Below are 17,038 nucleotides of genomic sequence, written 5' to 3' on the forward strand. Positions count from 1 at the left end.
GGAGCATTGATCATGCTGCTTAAAGTGTACTTGACAGACCACACCGAGAGTGTGTTTGGACAGCAAAAGTTTGACAGTAAACCCTGTGTATTCTTCTAGGTGAATTGAACCCTTGTCGACCCAGTCGACTTGCCAGAGCAAGTATCAATGATGCGCTGTGTGCTTCCACAAATGGAGAGCTCATAGGAAGCCCAAACGGCTGCCATTCACATGACAGCCTTCCGCATAACAACAGGGATGGAAAGAAGGAGCTCATCCAAGTTCAAGCCCTCATTTCTCCCAGCTCTGCTGAAGATGCTGACCTGAGCCTGCCAGACACCACAGGCAGCCTGGACTGTGACCCGGCGCCTCTGCAGTGCAGCCCAGCCCAAGCACAGCCTGAGCACCCTGACAGCAGCACCTCCATACAGGAGCAGGTCAGCATCAGTGAGGAGAAGCCGTGCCTCTTGGAGGGGGGCTTAGAATCAAGCCTCCAGTCCCAGGCACCGGGCAGCAGCTCTGAGAGCTCTGAGCCACTCTCTCCATGACAGGAGAGGATGAGCTCCATCTTTACCTGGACCTCTCATGCCCTCCTGTCTTTATATAAAAATAAAAGCACGCTGGTGCTCAATCAATGCCTTGTCTGCCTTCTGAGTCTTCATTCACAGAGACTGGGATGAATGCAACACACAGCAAGGCACCCCAGCTTGCAAGGCGATGGCTGTGGAGTGCGTGCAGCAGAGCTCCGCGTTTGTTCCTGTTTTGCCTGGTGTTGGGATGTCTGCAGCGAGAGCTCTGCTACCATCTGGTATGGTAGCAAATACTCTCTAGCATCCTGGTAGCTGCTCATGATTTCCCAAGCTTCCTGGCTGTGGCTTTGTGATGCTTTTCAGGGCTTCTTGATGCATTTTGATGCCTCAGCTGCTCCCTAGGTACTCTCTCCTCCAACCATGTTCATTCCTGGCTCCCATTTATGAGCTGGTTGTCCAGACCATCTCCAGACCTGTCATCACCATGCTGTGGCAGGAGGAGCTCACACCAACCAATGTCAGGAGCACTGCTTGGTCTGCAGGTCCACAGCCACCTCCTCATGTCTTCAGCTACAGTTTCTCAGTCAAGTCAGATGCAGTCATGCTCCTCTGGTTTCTGTGGGTTAAATCCAAAGCCATTCTTGATACTATGATGAGCAAACCACGTTATTTTCCAAGTTATATCAAAATCTCCTTTCTCTTGCTTCACTTCCCTCTTCCCTTTCCTGCTTCTAACAATGGAGGGCTGAGTTCTGGGTGTAGCACGGCAGCAGTCAGGGTAACATAAAGGTGCTGCATCCAACACAGCATTTCTCCAGGGGCTGCCAAAGGCAGGAGCACAACAGCACCAACCCTCTGACAGTAACATCTGTGAGTTTTAACCATCTGAGCACTGCATCACCCACAGCAAGTCAGTGCTTTGCCACCTCCATCTGACTCTCACACTTTCTGGACTGAATATAACTATGCTGTCATGGATACAAATGCTTTCTATCGCATCCTCAATTCTTGCAGCCATTTACTTGCAGCCAGCACTTGGAGAAGAACAATCAAGCAGTAAAACCTTTTGCTCACCTTGCAGCATGCAAATACTACAAAAGCAGAAACAACCCTGGATGCTCTGGGTCTGCAAGATTGCACAGATGTGAGAGGTGGATAGTGTTTTTGCAGCAGACGTTTCCAGTCTTTCCACTCATTATTGCAATAATGAATAATCTTTGCTGCTATCACCATGATCTTTACCTAACAAGGAATCTTTGACTTTAACCATTTCTCAACAAGGAAATAGACAAGGGGCATCCTGGGTTGGGGGGCGGAGGAGCATTGCTGAGCCGGCTGTCCAAGACTCGACTGCTCACCAGCACCCTCGCGGGCGGCACAAACGCGCCCTCTTGGTCTTCTGGCGCATGCGCACCACTGCCTGGAGGTCAAAGAAGGCTGGCGGATGAGCTGCGCACCACGATGAGAACATACGCGCCACGGCGGTGCGCATGCGTCCTGCTGCCCGCGGCACCAAACATAGGCGGCCGCACTTCCTCAGATTGGCCGCGCGGTGGCAGCAGAGACCGCGGAATCAACTGCTCCATAGGACTGACGCGAGCGCGCGGCGCCGCCCCCGGCCCTCCGTTCTCCTCTTGTACGATAGGAGAAAAACACAACGTTAGAAAGGGGGGCGAGGGGTGGTGAAGAGACTCAGAAAACCAAGATAAATTTCTCTTCTTTATCCGTTTCTTTTATCTCTAAAAAGTGATCGAATCGAATTGATGCTGTCATGCTTTTTTTAATTTATTTGTTTCCCCAGGTGAATTAGGTTGTTTTAAAACATCCACACACCAAAATCTAACTACTGAGCAAATCTAATGAGCATGGAATGAAGGTGCATTAGCAGAAAGCGCAGGGCCATATTAGTGTTCTCTCAGCCTGCCTTGTTCATATTTTAGTATCTTTGTTCACAAATGCCTTTAATGCACTCCAAGTTTTATTATCTTTTTTTTTTTTTCCAATGCAATAAAATGGGCAGTTTTAGGCCCTAGCAAATCTAAAGGCAGTCTCTGCACGAAGAGGCAGTTTTGAGTTTCACATGGGCCATTATATTATTTCTGCAAAGATTAAGGAAATCTGCAGTTTTCAATAAATTCTTTCCCCCCTCCCCCCCATTTCATTTGTGAAACACTTGACCCAGACCCCAACCCACATAAGAGCTGTGAAGATAACTGTGTTAACCTCCAGTGGAACTCTAATCCTAACCCTTACCTTGGTTCTGAAATCATTGCCCACTCCAAATGTAGCAATAAAATTAAAAAAAAAAAAAAAAAAAACACACAAAACCACACACACACACAAAAAAATCACTCTCTAAGTTTGTAGCAGAAAGAACATTAACCCTGAGCGTTATCTGAAAACAATCTTTCAAGTAACAATAACCTTAACACTAGAAGTCACATTAATCATAATCCTGGTGACTCTAAAATAATTCTATTAGGCCTCACTCTAAACCTGCCCTGAGAAATACCCAGAGAAGTCGTCATGAAAGTGATGCTGATGGTAACGTCAGTCCCATGGGCGACTGAGCTTGGTGCTAACAGGATGCTAACAATAACCCAAATGGTCCCAGAAATGCAGCTCTCACGACAGTGATGCTGCCACACGCTGTGCAGCCCCTCGCTATCACAGTACCTGCGTGGATGGAAGAGCTGACCACAAATTGCTTGATATCAAAACTGACCAGTAGATACTGAGAAGCCTTGGGCAACCCAGATGGAATCTCAGAGCGGTGAGGCCAGGCAGGGAAGCTGTTACTGCTGTGTTTCTACAGAGTTTCTCAGCTGTTCCACGTTGCTCTGTTAATCGTTCTAAGCCAGCCTTGGCTCTGCTGCATGCTTCTGTCCCATTGATACCAGCTTTTTCATCACCTGGAAAAAAAACCTGACAACGTGAATTCAATGGTTGTTATTATTTATTTACAGGAATTCATAAGGAGTTAGCACAAGTTTGCTGGATTTGGAGAAGTTTTCCTTTGTTTGCTTTGATTCATTTTTTCCCCTCTCTCTCTTTTTTTTTTTTTTTTTCCTCCTTTTTTTTTTTTTCCTCTCCTTTCCTCATCTTCTTTCTCTCTGTTCTTTCCCTGTAACCAAAAGAGAATGGATCACCAGGGTCTGTGCTGTTCCTTCTGCTTTAAGCAATGTTACATCCTGTTTGCTCCTGCCCTGGTCTCAAGGAAGGCATTTGGGGTCCTCGCTATTTGTAAAGGAAGGCCACTAAGCTTTTTTTGTTTGTTTGTTTGTTTTTTCACTACAGGAGACTATTACACTTCAATTCCAGGCTGCTCTGGCAGGTTAAATACGTGATACTTATTTACCTAAGAGCATTGTGTTAATAGTAACAGTGTGCAAAGACACCACTAAATTATGTTTGCAGTACCTACAGAAAATATCCTCGGTCAGTTACTGAGCCACCACTCTCTATAGTTAATTATCTATAAGCTGCGTGATCTTACTTAGCTTTATAATTAATAGCAGCTTTAAATTCAGCATTAAACAAAAGCTGACTGTCAGCATACAAATTTTGTTCAGCAGCATGAGGCTGAACCAAAGCCTCTAGTAAATATGGGAAGAGCTGCAACCGCTTTCAGTACTGCAAGATTAAGCCAACAAAGCAGGCCTGCCTGGCACAGCCACATACAACAGAATTTGTTTCAGCAATGAGCAACACAACTCCAGCCAAGTGCCACAGTCTCTATTCAGACCATAGAAGTTTTTTTGATATAAGAGATGGTTTTAATGTACTGATACATGAAGAACATGAACGTCAGATCTCCCAAGTTGCACGCAAAGATAGTGGTAGGAAAATAAATGCATACACATTAGAGTTTAAAAAACATATTTAGAAAGTGAGGCTACATACCAGGAACCCATTATTTCCTGTAGGAAAATACCACAGGAATTTCCTCCTATATTTCAGATCCCACTATGACAAGCTGAACAGGATGGAAATCCATTTAAAATGGACAGTTAAGACGTTGTTCCAAACAATAAACATTCTGTGTAACACTATTTTCTCCTGAATGAAGACATGAAGAGTAAAAATACACAGAAAGAAACACATTGCCAAAACAGGAAAAAGAAAGATTAAAGAGTTTATTTAATAACTCCATTATTTGGAAATAAGGCGGTTTTAATTAAAAAAAAAAAAAATACATTGGTCAGGAAAAAGTGAAAAGAAAGAACCACAGAATCATGGAAGGGCAGCCACTGGTCCGTCAGCCCTGCCTCCCACACGCCTTGCCTGGTTTTTCCTTTCGCCTGTCTTATGAGCAGCATTTGCTCTCGGCTGAGTGCGTCTCACCCTGCCTTTGCACTTCACCTCGTGGGATCTCTTTCAAGGCTTCTGTCAGAGAAAAGTTAACAGAAAATACTTGGTTGTTCCCTGCATATTTGCACCTTTTACTGATGCCTGGAGAGGGTGCTGGTGTTTATTGATGGGCAGGATGAGCAGAAAGCAAAGAAAATGGGGAATAGTGATGGGCACTGAGGCAGAAAGGGAATCAGAAAAAGCAGGGACAGAAGAAAGGACAGGAGCAGAGCAAGAGAGAGGGACAGGACAGGCAAAGCAAAGGGAAAAGGAAAGAGACAAGGATGAGGAGCAGCGGGATGGGGAAGAAAAAACAGTGATGGGCTGCAGGACCAAGATGGAGGAACTTAAAAATGACAACAAAGAACAACAGAACAGCATCAACAGCACACACAGATTTTAAAAAACAGAGTAACTGAATGGTACTGATATAGGTTAGTTTGCTCTAAGGGGAGAGGTCTTCTGTTAATTAGTTCCAAGAAAACATTAATGAGTTTGAGAAAAAAAAAAATTGAGCATATGCATGAAATTCTGAGCAAAAGTGTGTATGTATGAGCGCAGCCAATAAATGTAATCTGCACATGAGCAGATGTGCACATATTGGGTGGAGCAATCTGCATGTACCCAGCACTGCAATAAGTGAATACCTGCCTGATCCAACTCCTTGGAGTGTGAGGTTCATCCACCAGCTCTTGGCATCAGGAGGAATGGGACAGAGGAGGGAGAGCTGAAACCAGGGACAGGTTAGCAGGCCATACAAAGAGACAGACATGCAACAGAAAATGGAGAAGAGCAGCAGCAAGCAGCAGCTCGTGCAGCAAGAGACACAAACAGGCATAAGTTGAAAAAAAAGAAAAAAAGCAGACAGGAAAGAATAGGCAGAAAGAGAGAGAACAGGTAAATAGAAAAAACCATGCCAAAGAGCTGACAAGGGGATCGATGGGCGGCAGGTAAGAGCAGTGTGCTGCTCAGGGCAGAGAGAAGGGAAAAGGGAAAAAGCGGAGATGGGATGCAGGACTGACACAGAGGAAGAAAAAAAGTGAAGCAGGCTCCAGCAGCCCAGCCTCAGGGCAAACCCTCAGCCAGGGAGGCGGCCCGTCCTGGTCAGCGCCCTCACTGCTGCTGCAGGGCTCCTCCAGCACAGCCCACAGCTGCGCTCCTTCAGGAGCCCACGGCCGCCCCTGCACAGCACTGCCCATCCACTCCCCTCACAGACCCCCTGTGCAGCTGTTTCACACCGATGGGAAGCTAAGCACTACCGGACTGCTCTCTCTTTCTCTCCTTGAAAAGACATGGAGAGAAAACATGAAAAAAGTCCCAAAAATTGAGATAAGGACAGGAAAATCCCTCACCAGTTACACAGTCAAAACAGAATCAGTACAGGGAGGTAATATAATTTATTGCCTGCTAATAGCACACTAGAGCAGTAAGCACTAAGAACTAAATAACCCCCCATTTACCTTTTTCTACTTCCTCCCTCCATGCAGCACAAGGAAACGGGGAACAAGATGGCAATCAGCCTGTGACGCTTGGTCTTTGGCACTCCTTCCTCTTCTCTCCTTTACCTAATCCTGCGTGGGTCCCTCCCAAGGGCTGCCATTCTCCCTGCAGAGCACAGTTCTTCAAAAACCACTTCAGCATGGGTCTGTACATGGAACTCCAGCATGGAACTCCCCACAGTGGGCAGCTCCCAAACCTCACGCTCCAAGGGTTCCTCTCTGAAGGCCCGCAGCCTGTTCCTGTGGAAGCTCTCCATTGGCTGCACCATGGTCCTCTTCACAGGCTCGCAGTGTGGAAATCTGCTCTGCAGAGGGACGGCCTGCTCCACCGTCCACCTCTGCACACTGCAGGGGACCTCTTGCTCTGGTACCCGGGGCACCGCTTTCCCTTTCTTTTTCACCATGTCGTTGCTGCCCACATTGTCTCACTCTTCTTTCTCAGCTGCTGCTGTGCAGTACTTCTTTCCTTTCTTCAGTGTACTCTCCTAGAGACGTGACCTGCATCACTCGTTGTTTCAGCCCTGGCCAGCAGCAGGTCCCTTTCAGAGCTTCCTGGAACTGGCTCTTATCCAGCATGGGGCAGCTTCTGAATCCCCCATAAGGGCCACTCCTGCAGCACCCCCATACCAAAACTTTGCTATATAAAGTTGATACAAATGGTAGCTGCTCCCCAGCGCAAAAGGGCTACAAACACAACCAGCAGTGGAGGCAAAAATGCAACTCTGTATTAACACATGCACATAATCCCAGGAGAGACACTGCCCATATGCTCTCCCTTCCTCTGGGGCACAGCAGCACTCAGTTTTGGAGCAGCTTCCTTTCATCCATCTCATGGAGAGCAGTTGCCTCCTTGAAGCCCTGAACTGCAGAGCAGAGGAGGAAGAAAACTATGGAAAAGAGTGCAGGTCAGAAGCAGAAAAGAAATGGATAGCCAGGGGTTTCATGGCTGTATGATTTTTGGTTATCGGTATTCCATATCATAACATCATGTAGTCCACTGGAAGTTAGAGTTAATGCTCAAGTTCTGGGTACCTGTCCCAGAAGACAAGAACTACATACTGCAGAGGACTTTGCACTATTTGTGCTACAGTTTCTGTTCAAAGAAGAAATAAAACTGGCAGTTGTAAGACACCCCCCTCCTCCCCCACTCTCCTTTTCCCTTTGATCCCAACATAGAATCACAGAATCACAAGGTTGGAAACAACGTGCAAGATCATTTAGTCCAACCATCCTCCCATCACCACTGCTACCACAAGCACTAAACCATCTCTCGTAGCTCCTCATCCAGATGCCTTTCAAACACTGCCAGGAACGGTGACTGCACCACCTCCCCGGGCAGCCATTGCAGTGCCTGACCACTGAAAGAAGTTTTTCCTTATGCCTAATCTAAACCTCCTCCTCTGGTACAACTTGCAGCCATTTCCTCGGGTCCTGTTTGTTGCCTGGGAGAAGAGGCTAAACTCCCCCTCATCACAGCCTCCCTTTCGGAAGTCGTAGAGAGCAGTGAGGTCTGCTCTGAGCCTCCTCCAGGGGAAATCATCCCAGCTCCTACAGCCACTCCTCTGAAGACCGCAAAAACTCCTGGGTAACCCCTTACTACACCCAGTTGTAGCAATCCTGTAGGGAAGGTAGGGAGCATGTAACAAGGCCCAGCCCTGACTGACAGCAAGGACAGGAGGTCTGCTGCCTTACGGTCACCCATCTTCAATCACACACATGGCAGCATTAGCCACCCTACAGGGAGAGTCTCTGTCAGTGCCAGGGGGCTGCACTGCACTGCATTGCACAGACAGAACTGCTCCAGCATCAGCAACACCTCACTGTGACACAGCGTCTGCAGATACCTTCTTTGATATCTTGGGCTTCTAAAACTATTCCTTGCCTTCTCAATTTAAATCCTAAATAAGTTCTAACTCTTATTTTTAAGAAGAATTCTCAACTAAACGTGCTCCCAAAATAAAGCCTAACTTGAACCCTACTCCAACTCCTAATCCCCACTCTTTTCCTGAATTTAACTTCCTTTTAATCTGTCTGAAGCCTTATCCCTTTACCTCAGGCACAAAATATCCATCACTGCAGTAATCCTCAGTCATTTTTATCTCATTTTGAAACCTGCCTTGCATGGAGTACGGGAAATTGTTTTTCAAAGAATTACCAGATACATATTTGCTTCACCAATTCCTCCCCACTATCACTTCTTGTCCTGCTTATAAAAAGTCACTTAATCCTAGATTACAAAAGTAAAGTAAGAAAGCATCAAATGTTTCCTTCTCCCCCAGGTAAAGTTATGTCTAAAGGCCTGGCACCTGCACAGATAAAGAAAAACTGACTGGATGTTACAGCTGGAAAGACAATCATGGTGAAAACAGGAAAAGAAACAAACAGAGAAGGAATGCTCACCTGTAGCCAAAGATCCCAGTTTACAGGAAAGACTTCAGAGGAGGGGTCTCCAGAAAGTCATCCCTCCCCACAGGCAGTCAGCCCTTAAATGGGGTCTAGGAGAGGTGCAACCAGGCCCCACATTGCCTGTCCCACAGCTGAATCACCTTCACCTGCGCTGCCGTGGCTGACTCAGTCCTTCGCTCAGGTGATCAATCAATCCTTGACTATGCCTTGAGTTTGACCTGAACCCCACCACAATTTTTATCACAGATTTACTCTATCTAAATTTGTGTAACTTCTCCCTTCCAGCTCCCCTTGCAAAGAGAACTCCCTATGATCATCCCAATCTCTGTATTTATCTACTTTCTTTGCATTGTACTCACCAATGGCTTTTTTTCTCCGAGAAAGTGAAGAAGCGACAGAAACTAAACAGTAAATGCACATTTCTCCTCTCAGATTCCCATGCAAAAGACAGCATGTCTTTTGCTGCTCCAAGACGAAAGGGGTAGAATGCATGGGACTTGTTATGACCACAGGATGCAATTGCTATTACTGCTACTTGCTTTTTCTCCATTAGGAAGTGTGTAGATGTATTTTTTTCAAAATTAAAATTGATTTTTTCTCATCTGCTGAGATTTCCTAGATAACCTTTCAGGTAGAAGTATTCCAGGTCTATCTTTATAGATATTTGTGGGTTTTTTTCATACAGGCTGTTTGCTTTCTTCTCAAATTAAAATTACTACTTCTGCTCCCAATTTCACCGACTTGCTGTACTAATTCTAGGCCTTCCTTTCCTCTTTCACCTTTTTGTCTTCTTTCTGCTCTCCACACACTTCACTTGTTTATGCTGTTCCTTCTCGACAGTCTGCTGGGCTCTGACACTTTAAACACTTTAACCCTGAAACAAAAACCTCCTTCACCGAGCTGGAACTGCAGCTTGTTCATCTTGTCAAGTATCTCTAATGTTTGTATAGAGGAAGGCTGGCTGTTGGCACAGCTTATTCCAGTCTCCTCTCAGCTTCCAAGCTCTAGATCCAGCTGTAAATTTTTGTTCACTGATTGTAAGTAATAACAAGAGCAAAGTATACATCGAAGGACCAAGCACAGAAGCCAGATTTCTCCACTATTAAGGATTTCTCATGGACACTTTGGCATTTTTGTAAATGGCAGCAGATCATGAAACTCCTACATATACATAAGAAAGACCTGAGGAGTAACAGTTCTCACTGTTGTCAGGCCATTAAAAGCCTGTACTTGCACACCCCCTTTATGTGTGTGTGTTTACCTACAAGTAAGCAGAAACCTGAAAACTTGAGAATGTTGGAGTCTTTTATCAGGAGCAAAAGAAACCAATTATATCAAGCTAGCCCTTTTAGCAGAGCCTGAGATCATCACCTCATGCATGTTTAGAATCATAGAATCACAGAATCACAAGGTTGGAAACGACCTGCAAGATCATCTGGTCCGACCCCCCTCCCATTCCTATCAGTACTACAAGCACTAAACCATCTCTCATAGCTCCTCATCCAGGCGCCTTTTGAACACCACCAGGGACGGCGACTCCACCACCTCCCTGTGCAGCCATTCCATGCTTGACCACCCTCTGAGAGAAAAAGTTTCTCCAAGTTTCATTTCTTCACCACGGACGGGGGTAAATGGCCCCTCTTTACTCAGCAGTCTCCAGGTCTCAGCGGTCTCACAGAAAGCGATCTCTTCCTACTCCTTACATAAAATTTTCTGTAGAGGAAGCGTATGAAAAAGCTCCTATAACATTACTTACACCCAAAAGAAGTTTGCAAAAAAAGTTTTCTTTGTTAAAAGGCAGAAGGTAAGCGCAAGAGTTACAAAGAAACAAAGCATTTATTGTTAAAAGCTTTTCTACCACTCACTCATCATCATACAGTGAAGACACGATGGCTACAGAATAGATGGAGTCTCTCTTCCATCTCCCCTCATGAATATGTTTGCTCGCTCACAAATTCACAGCTGTGTTTTTTAAATGGAGTACTTTTCTTCAGTGAGATTGGGAAAAGAGTTGATGATACAGGATCTGGTAGAACAGGTACATCCTATTAAACAACAGAGCAGTTACAGAAAGGACATCTCTTTCTTCAGGAAAAAAAAAGTGTCTTCATTTCCCCTTCATCTCTTCGAGCTGCCATAAAAAGGGTTCTCAACACAAACAGGAAAACAACTCAACACCTCACTACTGCTTTAGAAAAATGTGGGCTTGTAGCACATAATACCAATGCTTTCACCAGCTTCAGCAGAACAAATTCTATACAGTGTGATATAAAAGGCTGTCAGCTGAAGCCACGCACGCACTAGAACAGCTAGTGCTGGTAAGTGGAACAGCTAAATCCCCACTGGGAACAGGGCGAAAAGTTTTGGCAACGAGTCTCCGAGGTGACACACAGAACTGCGCCCTGCTGCCCGCTTCCAAGCCACGTTCCAGCTGAGGATGGCTCTCACACCTGACCCCGACATGGATGCCCACGTACCACATGCACACAAAATACACAAAACCACATCAGCTGTGCTACTTTCAGCAATGCTCTGCACATTATCCTGTGCTCTGTCTTAACGGCACTTCAGTGGCACTCTGCCCCCATTTGTTCCTTTCTTTTACAGTTGTGCTATTCTCCTCTCTATCCTGGTATTTTTCTTCCACAATCAAACATTTGCTTTTCCTTTAGCTGTTATGCCAGCATTTCAGCTTCAAGATACATTTCCCTTTTATTGCATTCCAGAAATTGTTTTAACTCTGTCCTAATTTTGTGCTATGTTTTCTAACAATCTATATTATCACCTATAAACTAACTACTACTGTGCAGATTTATTTGCTCTATTCACTTTTGCGGTATGCACTTACTTGCATTGTACTGTGATAGAAACCAAAGAAACCCAAAAATTGTCTCGCCTTTTTTTTTTCAGCCAAAAAATACCATCGTCTCGAGACTAAGATGAATTTATTATTCAAAATCTGCTGCAATTACATGCCTGCTCATTACCATTAACTTTCATTTTTACACGCCTAAGCTGCACTTGCTCCAGTTCCTACCGGAGTTGTTCCATTGCTTCTCCTCAAATACAGCGTCACTTTTTCCAAAAACCCAGCCCTGGCGACACCCCGGGATGATGACAAAGGCCCAAACTGCTTCTACGCCCAGGATAAAAGTATCAACATTTCAGACGTGTTTTAACCAGAAGGACGACATCTGGCAACTATTCCTCGGACTCACCATTGGTGAGCAGTCTTTTCATGTGCAGTAGGAGCACGGACAGCAGAACGTAAGCAGGCGGCTTTTCTTGCTGCACTGACCCACGCAGGAGCAGCACACGCCACGCTCTGCACACATTTCAGTGCAGCGCTGCTCTGTAACCCAGCTGCAGCTTCCCGCGGTGCTGTTCTGGCTCTGCTGGGCAGCAGCAACACATTACTTACATTAATTTGCTCCGAAAAACCCATCCAATTCATTAATTCTAAGGAGAGATTCTAGGAGTAGATTGGACTCAGTTATTTTGCCAGCTGAGGCACGTAACTGGAATTTCTCTCAAGACGTATTTGCCACTCAAATGACAATGTTCTCAAAACCAAAAGCCCCTGGCAGATGGCACCTATCCCAGCTTCGTGCCCTTCTCACATCCCTCCTTATCTTTTTCTGAATTTATTATTCCTGGAGATCAAATGCATCCCCTGAATGTAGCTGCTCTGTTTTCCACATACAGAAAATAATTTTACACTGGACAGCATGCACACAACTGACACAGCAGCGTAACAGATATGGAAGCACAGTAACAGATGATCCTCGCTGTTTTCCTTCATAATTTTCGCTTGTAGTGCAATTAGCAGAGTCCTACAGCAAATAAGATTTAAAGTCATTAACTGTCTGACAACCTCTCAGCCCCTACCAAGACTCAGTTTGAGACTGCTGGATTTCAGGTTTTAGTGTAAAAAGGGTTTTTAACTAAAATAAAATAAAATAAAATAAAATAAAATAAAATAAAATAAAATAAAATAAAATAAATCCAAACCAAGCCATTCCCAGGAAAAGGCCTTGGGCAAAGAGGTGCAGCTGTGCTTTTTCTCACACCAACGTTTTTCCACAGTGTTACTGCCAACAAATGACTGCAATCAAGCGTGAATTTTCTGAGACACCTCTGGTCACAATGGGCAGTGAAAGCTATGGCACTGATAACATGTAAGCAGATGTGTTCAACGAAGCACTGGGAGGGAAGACTTGTGTCTTCTGTAACTGGACAGAAGAAACGTTTACATTCAAATCTGAAAGAATTGGCAACGACAGCAGAAGAGGACTTTAGCATAGCAAAATTAAATACTTAAAAGAGCTGCCTCCATTCCTTGCACACGTGAACTTTCATTTCAAGAAAGTGAAAGAAAGGAGATGAAGAGGAGCAGCCTAGAAGAGGATATGGAGTGCTACATCATCAGGACCCAGTTATACTTTGGCAGCTGCTTTTTGGACCAGAAATCATGTTGGTTCGTTAATGACGAACTAATTTATGCACTACAGAAAGCAGGACGGGGGAAGGATTTAATGAAGATGTCTCTGCTCCCAAGTCAATCTGGTGTAATTCCCATTGTCTGAATTTGTCACGTATTTGCAAAGAAGGTGGTTTCCATGGGGTTTCTAAGGCTGATAGTGCTTCATAATTCAACAGCATCCTATGTAACCAACGCAGAGTGAATGGGAGAACTGAATGATCCGTAGGAAAAGGCAGATTACCTATGACTGAAGACCAATCCAGGGATTCTGTTAAGTGAAGCAAAGAGAAAACTGCCACATTACACGAAGTTTTTTGGATTCTGAACCAACTTAACAATTAGAGAACTTCTTTACAGTCTCGATCTCCAGTGGCACACAAAGAAAGAAATGCTGAAGTCATCTCCTGTTTTGCCCATAGGCTTATTGTTAATATCTGCTGTGTTCAAGGCAGGTATCAGCAAAGCACCATTAGTTATTTGCATTTTCTTAGGTTGCCTTATTTCTTGCTTCAACTTCTGCTTCACTAACCCACTGACACTTGAGAATGCTTAAGAGGCTTTCATTCTGGAAAAAATTTCTTCCTCTCAGTATGGCACACTGATCATACTCATGTGATACAGAAACCTGTTTGCCTTTCATTGCACTGGCAGGGAAACGAAGCGTGTTACAGTTTGCAAAATAAATGTCCAGAAGAGCTTTTCATCTCAGGAATGAAAACTCTCCTAGTTTATTATTTTACATAGCATGATGGCTCCTTGCACTGTAATGAAAGTTCTATTCAGGAATATAAAGCATTCCACAACTATCAGACTATCTGGTCTCATTCCAGAGAAGTTACTATTTGAGACTCTTAGGTAACACAGGATGAGAATTACCTTTATTTCTCTAAATCTGTAGTCTTTTATAACACTCAACTCAATTTCTCCCATCAATACCATCCGTGATTCTATGCATAACCCATAAGGATTTGCTGCGTAGTGTCTGAACTTTCCACTAGAACTCAATGATGCAAGTTGATGAATTAATCTTTAATCTTCTTTAGCACTGACACCTGTATAAAGCATGGCAATCTTCTGCTATCTATGGCCTGGAATGATTTGAGACACCTCCCATGGGCGCTGTTTTCAAGGGTCACTCTAAAGCTGGTGTTCTGGCTGGTTTGTTGATGGTACATTCCCAGCCAGTCAGGAAGCAGGTCCATGTGTAACAGTGAGCTAAGTAACACTGGGGAGTCCACTTGTTCTGTGGTCATGATGCCAATGTGATGTTTTGAGCAATGCTTATGTGTTGCGCACTCCCAGAGACTGTTCCAGTTCCTGTCGGCGCTGCTGAATCTGAAAGAAAAAGAGAAACTGTACAGTTCAGCAGATTCAATTGTTCAGTGACAGGAAGATTCACTTATGAGCCATCAGTGTGGCTAACTCCTTCATACCTTGCAGTAGAAATATCTGCTCACAGCCTCTTGAGACCATGGCTCATGATAAAATTCAGCTCTGCGTTCTTCTTCTGGATTTCCAACTACATCAGTCATCACCTGTGACAAAAATAAAAATACTTTTCACTATAGCTACTCTCCCATGTAGAGAAATATTAGATTTACCTGAGTCAAAACTTATCTGCACTGCTACGTTAAAAATATTCAGGGCTGACCTCTAAGCCCAAGGAAACGGACAACGAATGGCATGAATGGCACATGACGGTAACAGGCCAACTGTGAACAGCCCCAACCTCTGCTCCAGAGCAAGTAAGGAGCAATTCCTCTGCCCAAGATAAGTGCTGCGGATCTCTCACATTTTAACAGCAGGGAGAACACCAAGCTACAGCTCTATGTATGCAGCTACAGAAGCTCCACAACACCTTCGTTCGTAAGGTCTTCAAGCTGGAGGTGTATTTGAACATTCTTTTAGATGTCTATTCCCCTTCTGAATATAAGTAATCATCAGAAACTTGACAACAGATCTTTGGAAGATTATTGGTTAACAAAGTAGATATTTATATTTGAAGGACAACTTGATAAAATAATTTCACGGCTTTATTGACATAACTGGTTTTGAGGTGGCAGCCTAACTGGTCTTTCCTGCATACTTTCTGCTCTGGGATAGCAGCGTTACACTCACTGTCTTCTTTTCCACAAATTTTCTATCCTGGATGTTTTAGCCACATATGCTATACACATCTAACTATAGTTCTTACATTCTTGTCCCACTCTTCAAACCATGGCTCACCTTAAGATCCCTACTTTGGGACCGGAGAAGGTCTTGGATGTATCCTTTGGGATCTTTGGAGAAGCTCAGCATGAAGTCACGTTGTATTTTTAGCTGATTTATGGATTCGATTGTCTCATGAATCTAAAAGAAACAAATAAGCTAGGTGTTACTTAAATCCTCGCATGCTTCCGCAATCCCGAGGCCAGCCCCACCAGCGCCTTTGTGATTCTTGTAATGTGCAAAGGTGACAATTCTACACCAAGGACCCATGAAAGATCCCACTGAATTTTCCCTTCAAAGTAGGAGTTAACCCTCATCCTCAAATCGCATCTTGTTTTCCCGTGCATTTCTGCAATACAAGCATATTCTTCACCTCCTGCACTGAACGGCTGGATGGCACATACATACAACACTGAGGAGCCAAGTCTTGCCCTAATGCAATGATTTCCGGTGTATAAGCAGTCTTTTCACCAACTCAGAGATTTTTCGGTTAAGGCACTCTATGAGTATGTTCTTAAACACTATCCAATGCAAGAAAGCAGTTATTTCTCTGGTTAATCATCATTATACCTTCAATAATCTGTTGGGATGCCCAAATTTTGTGCTAGCAATTGTCTAATCAAGTCCATGTCAGATAAACTTACATAACAGCTACGACTTCTAGATTTTTTTCTGCTGAGAAAGCCTACTGATGTCATTATGGCTGCCAAAAGGAATGTGAACAATGAGAAACTGAGAGCATGAAAGATTTATAGAAAATGAGTCATATTCTCAAAATTATTATGAAATAAGTGAACAGTAACCAGCAGGGAAGAATGAAGACTCCAATAAAGAGTCAAGGACATATAATTATCCTGAATAACAATATTAATTATGATGACAGTTAATGAACTATTAGCACACGTACAAACAGAAACATTTTGTTACCTTGTTCCACCAAAATTCTAGCTTGAAATTGCAAATTCCTCTCTTTAAATTTCTTGTATAAATCTATTTACCAAAACAGCTAATGTGGTCAGGCACATTGGGAGAAACATCCATCTTCTGATATAACTGTGCCACCAAGTCCTCTATTGTGGACACAACTGCAAAGTATGTTAACAGAAGAGAGCTGCTTTCAACTTCAAACACTCCTCATTTGGGAAAATGATGCAGCCATCTAGAGGGAAATCTCCCATTGCATGCAGCAAGTTCCCTCCAGATGACTCTGTGGCAGCACAGCAACAAATGGTACAAACAGAAATACAGAAGTCAAGGCCTGCGTACCCAGAGGTGACCTCAGTAGCTACACTAATCGCAGCTTGTGCTCTGCTGCAGCAAATGCTCAATAAAAGGTGGTAAAGATGTCAAAAATGGGGAGCTGCAATGGAAACAATAATCCTCCAGGTTGGGAATTAACTGTCTGAGCAGCTGTTCTGCTGAAAGTGATCTTTCACCAGAACCCATAGGACCTCTGGTGTTTAAACCACCTTTAAAACAGTACATAGGCAGTGGTTGCACATGGTTAGAAATCAACAGAAAATGGGCTGGAATATGTGACACAAATAATATCTGTTCCGTTATATCACACCTTCTCTTCCCTT

At 44.1% G+C, this 17,038-nt stretch overlaps 1 protein-coding gene across 5 annotated transcripts in view; it reads right to left on the bottom strand.

Moving 5' to 3' along the window:
* Positions 1–9,787: 9,787 nt before the first annotated feature.
* Positions 9,788–17,038, bottom strand: part of SMARCD3 (SWI/SNF related, matrix associated, actin dependent regulator of chromatin, subfamily d, member 3) — a 251,183-nt gene continuing 243,932 nt past the window's right edge. For 4 of the 5 annotated variants that reach the window (XM_048951415.1, XM_048951414.1, XM_048951413.1 and 1 more), the window contains 3 exons: positions 15,474–15,596; positions 14,681–14,782; positions 9,790–14,582 (listed from right to left, as the gene is read on the bottom strand). In XM_048951415.1, coding sequence (XP_048807372.1) covers positions 14,529–14,582; positions 14,681–14,782; positions 15,474–15,596 — 279 coding nt within the window. In that variant the 3' untranslated portion in view covers positions 9,790–14,528. Of the gene's footprint in view, positions 14,583–14,680; positions 14,783–15,473; positions 15,597–17,038 lie in introns of all 5 variants that reach the window. The other variant, XM_048951411.1, reaches the window with a different exon arrangement.

Source organism: Lagopus muta, chromosome 7 (genome assembly GCF_023343835.1).
Source record: "Lagopus muta isolate bLagMut1 chromosome 7, bLagMut1 primary, whole genome shotgun sequence".
Classification (NCBI taxonomy): Eukaryota; Metazoa; Chordata; class Aves; order Galliformes; family Phasianidae; genus Lagopus; species Lagopus muta.